General features: G+C 43.7%; 1 protein-coding gene across 1 annotated transcript; it reads right to left on the reverse strand.

Annotated features, from left to right (window-relative positions):
- Positions 1-91: 91 nt before the first annotated feature.
- Positions 92-9,425, reverse strand: LOC106580247 (E3 ubiquitin-protein ligase NEURL3). The gene is made up of 4 exons (XM_014161066.2): positions 9,273-9,425; positions 5,141-5,653; positions 4,826-5,011; positions 92-2,265 (listed from the first exon to the last, which is right to left on the reverse strand). Exons 1-4 carry the CDS (start codon positions 9,301-9,303, stop codon positions 2,111-2,113), a joined length of 885 nt encoding a protein of 294 aa, XP_014016541.2. The 5' UTR covers positions 9,304-9,425; the 3' UTR covers positions 92-2,110.
- Positions 9,426-11,478: the final 2,053 nt, after the last annotated feature.

Genomic DNA, 11,478 nt, shown 5'->3' on the forward strand with positions numbered 1-11,478 from the left:
TGTCCAGACGCTGTACGTGTTCTGTTTCATGTCCATTGTTTATTAAATGTTCACTCCCTGTACTTGCTTCTCATCTCCTAGTGTCTGTCTAAATTGACAGAACTTGTAAATGGGATAAAAATGAAGTTTTTCTCACAAGTGTAGCATTCGTTGTGCACTCTGCAAACAATGTGTCCATTCCGACAATGATAACGGGAAGACCTGAATAATAATATTAAATGCATTAAAATGAATGACCGTAACCAATGTAACAAACATTGTAGAGTCGAAATGATAGGAATTAACTGTACATTTACTACTGGTGATATATGTAATGGGGAATTGATATAAACTAACTAACAATCAAAAGCAAACAATTCACACAGAGCCCCAGCTGTTTTGAGCCCCACCTGTTTAGCTAAAATATATATCTAAAAAAGTTGAATGACAATATTTGCCCACAATGGACCACCGTGCCACCTTCCTGTTCAATTGAGCACAGTACAACAAGGTGTCCAAAAATGTCTTGTATGCTGCTGCATAAATGATGTAATATGCCAGGGAGATCTGTATACTGTAGTTAAGAAAGTAATAATGATTGGTATGTTGTGTGGTAAGCTGTTAGTAGCCAATGGGAGGGGATTTGGAGTCTTGGACGTGGGAGGAGATTTTAGACGGGAAGGGACCCTCGTGGCAGGCTGGGGAGTATCGTCGCCCGAAGGAGGAACTGGAGGCAGCGAAGGCAGAGCGGCGCTACTATGAGGCGCTGTATAAGCCAAGAGGCAAGTGTGGGAGGCAGCCCCCCAAAAAAATTGGCGACGGTTCCGGAACCTCCTGAGATGGCCCACAGTCCGGAACCTCCAGCGACGGCCCACAGTCCGGAACCTCCAGCGACGGCCCACAGTCCGGAACCTCCAACGACGGCCCACAGTCCAGAACCTCCAGCGACGGCCCACAGTCCTGAACCTCCTGAGACGGCCCACAGTCCGGAACATCCTGAGACGGCCCACAGTCCGGAGCCTCCAGAGACGGCCCCCAGTCCAGAGCCTCCAGCTTCATCATACGACAAACATGACACCAACTGACAGGTGTACAGGGAGAATACTGTAAGAACGGCCCATGTTTTCAATTCTGTTGCTATACATTTTGAAATTGCAGAACAAATAGTTAAATTGACTACGTCTGTTCTAGCTCGCTCATTCATGTCTTTATCGGAATTATGGATTGCCTCTTATCCGCTCGCCGTCCCCTTATACCATAGTTTGTACATCTCAATTGTCAGTAGAAACCACATTTGTTTAAGAAAGTCAGCCATATCAGCTATGTTTTTTTAAAAGGCAGTAAATGAGTCTGAATGAAGTGTTTCGCTGCCAGACAAGGCTCCGCTGATGGCCAGTGGTGTTGTGGTCAGGTGTTGGGACTGCTGTTGGGACAGCTTTATGTAGGCCCTATCAGTTTGTGGGCACCGTTTGTCAACGTTGTAGTGCAATTAATGTATTGTTTAGTGTTGTGTAGTGGCTTTGCTGGCATGCATCCCAATATGTTTTGGGGGATTTTGCCCCACCAAGATTTACATGCTAAAATGGCCACTGGCACAAATTGGCAGGAGAGAGAAGTCCATTGTGCATCTGGGCACATGGTCAATCAGACGTCTGCGTTGGCCATGCAGCATTTTTGGTGATACGGCCTCAGGGCAGGAATGGCCTCATTAGAAGTCTGGGCATTCATACTTATTGACCTTCGCAGAGCAGTGCAGAGCTGTTGTCAAGGAAGTGAGTTTGTGTTTATACAGGATGTACCGCCCCACCTACCGTCAACCAATCATGTCAATGCTGAATTATACAGAGCCCTCCACATTGTTAAACATTTTTGGGAGGTGCATGGCAATGCGGTACAGAGCTCGATTTGGCCTCTGCATGCCTCTGGAGGCTCCGCAATTGTGTCACACCCTCCATATGGAGCTTTTAGTCTAGGCCTCCTCAATGGATTAAGTCACTGAGATGGCCGCAAATATATAAATATTTGTTACTGCTCGACTAAAACAATCTCTGTCGACCAACAGCCTAATGACCAAACAATCGACCAGTCGACTAATTGGGGTCAGTCCTACTGGGTCATTTAGTTTGCAGGGCTAGCTCTTGATGTTCTGGCGACACAGAGGACAGTTTCCAAACTCCTGGATCACTCTGGTGGCACACTGGAGACACAGGCACTGGTGGCCACACTGCAGGCTGATACAGGCCTTCTGGCTCATACACACTGCACAGTCCTCCACGCTCTCACAATCTGCAATCAAATGAGATACGCTCAGTTACATGACCTATTAGGTCAAGTGGGACTTGGCAGCCTCACTTTGAAGTTAGGGTGGCTAGTGTTGTTGTGTCCATAAGGTTGATCCGGGTGTCATTTCTGCTAAACCTAGGGTATGGCAAAGTTACAGGGCTGGGGGGAGGTATTTAAAAAAAATAGTTCAAGCTCATTTACTGCACTTCTACACAATTTCAAAACTCTAAAATACTATTTGGGGAACAGCAAAAACTAGCTAAACTGACTCCAGCCATTATCACCTTAGCTGCTGTAGCTTCATTCACCTCAACACATGTCATACAGTAATTAGCTGCTACACCATAGCTCAGCACCGGGTATTAAAAACGAGTTTAGTTTCATGTCAAGTCAAACATCAGTTACCTAGTGTCCTAGTCATCTACAGCCACCTTCCATCTCTGCACTGTTTTGAGAGAAAAGTCGCGCTGTCCACCAGCCAGCTCCGAGGTGTCCACACGGGCCTAAAACATGCTCTCTACTACCGCGCCGGTCTGCTCTGAGCCATCTGCATGATCCTAAAGCCAGCCCACTGATACCACTAAACTGCATTTGTCTTTTAATGGGGATTGAAATTGTTGGTGTTGAGAGCTAAGTTATGGCAACCGCTATACTCTGCCATACCCAATAGACGCCCCTGAGTCCGACAGTACGTGAGGCTAACATATACTGTATCTATGTCCTTGAACAAATGTGGCTTAGATGTTTCTGTAAATGTTAAGCTACACAAGTAGTATGTGTGTAAAATGTTAACTTGTAGAAATTGTAGGTTTGCCAAGCATGTGACAATAGAAACATATACTGCTTCAAAAAATAAAGGGAACACTTAAACAAAACATCCTAGATCTGAATGAAAGAAATAATCTTATTAAATACTTTTTTCTTTACATAGTTGAATGTACTGACAACAAAATCACACAAAAATAATCAATGGAAATCCAATTTATCAACCCATGGAGGTCTGGATTTGGAGTCACACTCAAAATGAAAGTGGAAAACCACACTACAGGCTGATCCAACTTTGATGTAATGTCCTTAAAACAAGTCAAAATGAGGCTCAGTAGTGTGTGTGGCCTCCACGTGCCTGTATGACCTCCCTACAACGCCTGGGCATGCTCCTGATGAGGTGGCGGATGGTCTGAGGGATCTCCTCCCAGACCTGGACTAAAGCATCCGCCAACTCCTGGACAGTCTGTTGTGCAACGTGGCGTTGGTGGATGGAGCGAGACATGATGTCCCAGATGTGCTCAATTGGATTCAGGTCTGGGGAACGGGCGGGCCAGTCCATAGCATCAATGCCTTCCTCTTGCAGGAACTGCTGACACACTCCAGCCACATGAGGTCTAGCATTGTCTTGCATTAGGAGGAACCCAGGGCCAACCGCACCAGCATATGGTCTCACAAGGGGTCTGAGGATCTCATCTCGGTACCTAATGGCAGTCAGGCTACCTCTGGCGAGCACATGGAGGGCTGTGCGGCCCCCCAAAGAAATGCCACCCCACCAAAGAAATGACTGACCCACCGCCAAACCGGTCATGCTGGAGGATGTTGCAGGCAGCAGAACGTTCTCCACGGTGTCTCCAGACTCTGTCACGTCTGTCACGTGCTCAGTGTGAACCTGCTTTCATCTGTGAAGAGCACAGGGCGCCAGTGGCGAATTTGCCAATCTTGGTGTTCTCTGGCAAATGCCATGCCCTGCACGGTGTTGGGCTGTAAGCACAACCCCCACCTGTGGACGTCGGGCCCTCATACCACCCTCATGGAGTCTGTTTCTGACCGTTTGAGCAGACACATGCACATTTGTGGCCTGCTGGAGGTCATTTTGCAGGGCTCTGGCAGTGCTTCTCCTGCTCCTCCTTGCACAAAGGCGGAGGTAGCGGTCCTGCTGCTGGGTTGTTGCCCTCCTACGGCCTCCTCCACGTCTCCTGATACTGGCCTCCTGATACTGACGTCTCCTGTACTGGCCTGTCTCCTGGTAGCGCCTCCATGCTCTGGACACTACGCTGACAGACACAGCAAACCTTCTTGCCACAGCTCGCATTGATGTGCCATCCTGGATGAGCTGCACTACCTGAGCCACTTGTGTAGGTTGTAGACTCCGTCTCATGCTACCACTAGAGTGAAAGCACCGCCAGCATTCAAAAGTGACCAAAACATCAGCCAGGAAGCATAGGAACTGAGAAGTGGTCTGTGGTCCCCACCTGCAGAACCACTCCTTTATTGGGGGTGTCTTGGTAATTGCCGATAATTTCCACCTGTTGTCTATTCAATTTGCACAACAGCATGTGAAATTTATTGTCAATCAGTGTTGCTTCCTAAGTGGACAGTTTGATTTCACAGAAGTGTGATTGACTTGGAGTTACATTGTGTTGTTTAAGTGTTCCCTTTATTTTTTTGAGCAGTGTATATATTTTTAAAAAAATTAAATAATACCTTAGATTAAATATCAAGATATTATACCTTTTTCATAAATAAATATCCAAAACAAGATAGCAGGAGTTTACTGTATCATTGTGATGCTTACCTGATGTCTGCTTAGTGGCTGGACGGGGAAGAAGATTGCTGTCATGACTGTCATCACAAATCTGTCTCACATTCACATGGTTGTCAATATTGAGCAAGGTGTGTCTCTGAAGAGCAGAACAGGAGGAACGCCGTTGAGGAGCAGGACAGGACTTTTGATTCCCCAAAAACTCTTTCTTCTCCGACCCTACAAGATATAACCAGATTTGTGGTTAGTCACTGACACTGACAGATAGACATTATTTCAAACCAATAAATCAAATTAGGACAGACTGCACTGTTCATTCATACATGTTCCATTGATTTCTGAACTTACCCAGTAAGAGCACAGAGCAGGTCTGCCCATACACGTCAATCATGGCCCACAGGGGACGGCTGAGGTCCACTCCCTTCAGCAATTTGTGTTTTCGGCAGTTTTTTCGGCTGTTGGCACTCCTGAAATACACTGTACCGCCATTGGAGACCCAGAACTCCAGCTTTGAGCCTGGCAGGCAGCAAGTCTCAGGCACAGGAGCGGCCCAGTGGCCAGGGAGGTCTGTGAGGTCTGGGATGGCCAGGGAGGGCAGGGCTCTGGCAATAGGAAGCACATTGGTGAAGCCCACACGCATGGCTCCATGCCAGGTCAGCTTGCACAACTCCACTCGCAGACGCACCCTCTCCTGGGGCCGTACCGGGCGGCTGCTGAACACCAGGCCGTGTCTGAAGGTGACCCCAGTCCTGTCTGCCCGCCTGGCCCCCTGGCTCAGGCTCACCAAGGCCCCCACCGCCTCCTTATGGAAGGTCAAGGGGCCCAGGCAGTGGGGTCCACAAATGTGTTCTGGCTCAGACTCTAAAGGAGATTAAAAAAGAACAACTACGGTTAATCATTGGAATGCTACAGTACCTCAGTCATGATAAAAAAAATGGTTGTGATCAAACAAAACTAACAAAGAATGTATGTCTGAAGGTGACTGAGAATGAAACTGAAACTGCTTTACTGAAAGACATTTCTTTTTTTTTGTGCCAACAAAGTAGATCAGTATAAAGAAGTCTAGTCAAGGGATCTGAATGACAACAATTTGTTTCGCATTCAGTAACTTTAAATCTCTAATGATATCTGGTGCCATTCTAAAGTGTATAGTGGCTCATGATAACAATGATCAATACTAAATGTTACTTCTAAAATGAAAAATTAGATGAGTGTTATTAGCTAACTAGTACAGGGTGGATCCTTTGAGTTTTGCATTGACACTGCCAGCAGGAAAGGCAGTTATAGGTATAGACATAGATAAATAAGTACAGGAGAGTAACCTGGTTAAGGAAGAGGCTTGTTCACATCACATACTTGTTTACAGTGCACTCACCAAGTTATCTGATTTTGGCCCCCATTACATCATATGTCTTAAACTTGTTTCAATGTAATTGTTCAACAAAACATAAGTCGTGATTGAATATCACACTAATAATTACCTAACCCTCCTTTCAACCCAGATCAGACAAGCCTTTGGAAAGCAGATCTTTTGTCAGTAGTATATTAACTTGCTAGTCATGCTAAAAATGGAATAAAATAAAATACTTAGCCAATCGACTGGTTGCCACACAATCTCTTATTCTACTGTCCTCTCGGAAAGGAAGTCAAATCTGTTAATGATTTGCACAGCCATAGGTAACTGGCCATGTACAGTATGCCAGTGCTGTGAATTACTGGCAGTACTGTCATCTGTGCCTACTGGAATCCCTTGACGAATATGTGTATGATTAATTGAAGGAACAATACAAAATCTTTGAGCGGTTTCAGACATGCACAAGAAAGTTTTTCTGATCTACTTACTTAGAAATAAACTCAGCAAAAAAAGAAACGTCCTCTCACTGTCAACTGCGTTTATTTTCAGCAAACTTAACGTGTAAATATTTGTATGAACATAACAAGATTCAACAACTGAGACATAAACTGAACAAATTCCACAGACATGTGACTAACAGAAACGGAATAATGTGTCCCTGAACAAAGGGGGGGTCAAAATGAAAAGTAACAGTCGGTATCTTGTGTGGCCACCAGCTGCATTAAATACTGCAGTGCATCTCCTCCTCATGGACTGCACCAGATTTGCCAGTTCTTGCTGTGAGATGTTACCCCACTCTTCCACCAAGGCACCTGCAAGTTCCTGGACATTTCTGGGGATAATGGGCTTAGCCCTCACCATCCGATCCAACAGGTCCCAGACGTGCTCAATGGGATTGAGATCCGGGCTCTTCGCTGGCAGAACACTGACATTCCTGTCTTGCAGGAAATATCTCAGCCTATTGCGGACAGTCTGAGCACTGATGGAGGGTTTGTGCCTTCCTGGTGTAACTCTGGCAGTTGTTGTTGCCATCCTGTACCTGTCCCGCAGGTGTGATGTTCAGATGTACCGATCCTGTGCAGATGTTGTTACACGTGGTCTGCCACTGCGAGGACGATCAGCTGTCCGTCCTGTATCCCTGTAGCGCTGTCTTAGGCTTCTCACAGTACGGACATTGCAATTTATTGCCCTGGCCACATCTGCAGTCCTCATGCCTCCTTGCAGCATGCCTAAGGCACGTTCACGCAGATGAGCAGGGACCCTGGGCATCTTTCTTTTTTGTGTTTTTCAGAGTCAGTAGAAAGGCCTCTTTAGTGTCCTAAGTTTTCATAACTGTGACCTTAATTGCCTACCGTCTGTAAGCTGTTAGTGTCTTAACGACTGTTCCACAGGTGCATGTTCATTAATTGTTTATGGTTCATTGAACAAGCATGGGAAACAGTGTTTAAACCCTTTACAATGAAGGTCTGTGAAGTTATTTGGAATTTTACGAATTATCTTTGTAGGACAGGGTCCTGAAAAAGGCACATTTCTTTATTTGCTGAGTTTATATATACACTACCGTTCAAAAGTTTGGGGTCACTTAGAAATGTCCTTGTTTTTGAAAGAAAAGCTCATTTTTTGTCCATTAAAATAACATCAAATTGATCAGAAATACAGTGTAGACATTGTTAATGTTGTAAATAATTATTGTTGCAAGAAACGGCAGATTTTTTTATGGTAAATCTACATACGGTAGGCGTACAGAGGCCCATTTTCAGCAACCATCACTCCTGTGTTCCAATGGCACGTTGTGTTAGCTAATCCAAGTTGATCATTTTAAAAGGCTAATTGATCATTCGAAAACCATTTTGCAGTCATGTTAGCACAGCTGAAAACTGGTGTTTTAAAGAAGCTATAAAACTGGCCTTCTTTAGAGTAGTTGAGTATCTGGAGCATCAGCATTTGTGGGTTCGATTACAGGCTCAAAACGGCCAGAAACAAATTACTTTCTTCTGAAACTCGTCAGTCTATTCTTGTTCTAAGAAATGAAGGCTATTCCATGTGTGAAATTGCCAACAAACTGAAGATCTCGTACAACGCTGTGTACTTCTCCCTTCACAGAACAGCGCAAACTGGCTCTAACTAGAATAGAAAGAGGAGTTGGAGGCCCTGGTGCACAACTGAGCAAGAGAAAAAGTACATTAGCGTGTCTAGTTTGAGAAACAGATGCCTCACAAGTCCTCAACTGGCAGCTTCATTAAATAGTACGCGCAAAACACCAGTCTCACCATCAACAGTGAAGAGTCGACTCTGGGATGCTGGCCTTCTAGGCAGATTTGCAAAGAAAAAGCCTTATCTCAGACTGGCCAATAAAAATAAAAGATTAAGATGGACAAAGGAACACAGACATTGGACAGAGGAACTCTGCCTAGAAGGTCAGCATCCCGTAGTGAAGGGAGAAGTATACAGCATTGTACGAGATCTTCAGTTTCGTAGCAATTTCTCGCATGGAATAGCCTTCATTTCTCAGAACAAGAATAGAATGATTAGTTTCAGAAGAAAGTTATTTGTTTCTGGCTATTTTGAGCCTGTCATCGAACCCGCAAATGCTGATGCTCCAGATGCTCAACTAGTCTAAAGAAGGCCATTTTTTTGGCGTCTTTATGTCTTTCAGGTAAGCAGTTGCAGTTTCATTCTCAGTCACTTCAGACATACATTCTTTGTTAGTTTCGTTTGATCACAACCAACAAGCCATTGTAACACAGGGCATGGTTGCTTATAATGGGACTCTGTACGCCTATGTAGATATTCCATTAAAAAAATCTGCCGTTTCCAGCTACAATAGTCATTTACAACATTAACAATGTCTACACTGTATTTCTGATCAATTTGCTGTTATTTTAATAGACCAAAAAATTCAATTTTCTTTCAAAACATGGACATTTCTAAGTGACCCCAAACTTTTGAACGGTAGTGTATATATTGTACTACTCTAATATTTGTAGATATAAAGATCAACTTCACATGAGACCATTGTAAGTGGTAGGTCTGAGACTTTGACAATGTACATATAGAGTTATCATTTTCCTCCTATAACAATTACAACACAGTTGTCATCATTCATCAATAAGAGGCCATCCTTACCAAGGCTTCTGCTGACCATCTCCTTCACCATCTTGTACAGGTTGCTCTTCGTATGCTCTGCAATCTATAGTACATACACCTACAGTAGGTTGAGTATAGTTCTAAGATGGTGGGAGTGTTTGCTGTTTTTATACCCCTCTCAGTCTGCACATGTGCCTGTAGTTTATACACAAATCATAACTCATCACATAAGGGAAGAGAAAGGGGATGGCTAAGGGGAGGGACAGTTCTCTGGAAAATACCTACATTCTAACAACAGATGCTGCTTTTTTCTTCTGGTGCTAACACTCACTTCACTCTACTGAGTCATGTCAAGTCAAAAAGAAAATCTATCATATGATTACTACAAGTTAGTTATTGTACTAAAATTATCAATTTTTTATTTGTTTTATGCAACACCATTTTACATTTTATGATATCTTTGAAAACAGTACAGATAATTTTTTGAAAGCATGATCAAACTGTTGTAGGAAATAAACCACAGTTTCTAACATCTACAGCACATCATATAGGTATCAAGTTAGAGTGGTATTACTTTCATTTCACATCATTCAGATCTAACAAGGTTCTTTATGTACAGTGCCTTCAGAAAGTATTCACACCCAATGTTCCCTCTGATTGTTTTCGGCACTGAGCAAATGTCAGATCTGATAAGCGCAAACTTGAACATTGTGAAAATTCTGTGCAACTTCCGACGTGTGTTTACTGTGAACACTGAGGCTGTACCCACTTTAAATTACAGTTTTAACAGTGACCAAGTAGGCTACTGTGGCTTTTTGGTCATAATGAAGGCCTACCAGAGTGGCTTACCATCATAAACAATGGAATAAAATGCATCCCATAACATTTTCACATGGAAATAGCTGTGCTGTCAGTAGCAGCAAATGTGTGGTGTTCAATGTAGGCCTACATTCCATGAGATTTATGTAAAAAATATGCAGGGCTTGACATTAACCTGTTTGTCCATGTGTCCTTCAGACAAGGAGGTGACTGAAAATGTTGTGTTGTTTGATGCAAGAAACCACTTTACAAAATAAAATGTATTATTATTCTAATACCAATTTTAGAGAAAAACAGACAAATGATGCTACCCTCTGCCTATTGACAACTTAGCTTATTTAAGACCGTCTCAAAATACAACACTGCCCCTTTAAGACATAAATAAGCTCTTTACATGACTCCCTTTTCAAAGATGGCTAGAGATGTACACATTCTGTGCTCTTGTAGGAAGCAACCACTCCCCCATTGTTGACTAGAAAATAGACACAACTGGGCTAATAACTCACTAACCAGCAAAGAATATGAACAAATGTGCAGAGGCGGCTGGCTACATGCAGCTCTTGATTTGATATCAAAACAAGTGCATCTAATCATGCCCACTCATGCTATAAACACAGTCCAGTTCAAAGTGAAGCACAGTTCAAAGTGAAGCACATATCAAATCAAAGTTTATTTGTCACGTGCGCCGAACACAACAGGTAGACCTTACAGTGAAATGCTTACAGTGCAATTTAAGTTTAAAAAAAAGGTATTAGGTGAACAATAGATAAGTAAAGAAATAAAAACAGTAAAAAATACAGTGAAAAATAACAGTAGCGAGGCTAAATACAGTAGCGAGGCTATAACAGTAGCGAGGCTATATACAGGCACCGGTTAGTCGGGCTGATTGAGGTAGTGTGTACATGAATGTATAATTAAAGTGACTATGCATATATGATAAACAGAGAGCAGCAGTAGCGTAAAAGAGCAGGTGGTGGGGTGGGTGGCGGGACACAATGCTTATAGTCCTGGTAGCCAATGTGCGGGGGCACCGGTTAGAAGGGCTAATTGAGGTAGTATGTACATGAGTGTATAGTTAAAGTGACTATGCATATATGATAAACAGAGAGTAGCAGCATCGTAAAAGAGGGGTTGGGGGGGCACACAATACAAATAGTCCGGGTAGCCATTTGATTACCTGTACAGGAGTCTTATGGCTTGAGGGTAAAAACTGTTGAGAAGCCTTTTGGTCCTAGACTTGGCACTCCGGTACCGCTTGCCATGCGGTAGTAGAGAGAACAGTCTATGACTGTGATGGCTGGGGTCTTTGACAATTTTTAGGGCCTTCCTCTGACATCGCCTGGTGTAGAGGTCCTGGATGGCAGGCAGCTTAGCCCCAGTGATGTACTGGGCCGTACGCATTACCCTCTGTAGTGCCTTGCGGTCG

This window comes from Salmo salar, chromosome ssa20 (assembly GCF_905237065.1).
Source record: "Salmo salar chromosome ssa20, Ssal_v3.1, whole genome shotgun sequence".
Taxonomy (NCBI): Eukaryota; Metazoa; Chordata; class Actinopteri; order Salmoniformes; family Salmonidae; genus Salmo; species Salmo salar.

Coding starts and splice junctions, on each gene's coding strand:
- LOC106580247 (XM_014161066.2), bottom strand. CDS start 9,303: ATGGTGAAGGAGATGGTCAGCAGAAGCCTTG. Junction 5,654..9,272: donor GATGGTCAGCAGAAGCCTTG/GTAAGGATGGCC, acceptor AATCTCCTTTAG/AGTCTGAGCCAGAACACATT. Junction 2,266..4,825: donor AGCCACTAAGCAGACATCAG/GTAAGCATCACA, acceptor ATTTGATTGCAG/ATTGTGAGAGCGTGGAGGAC.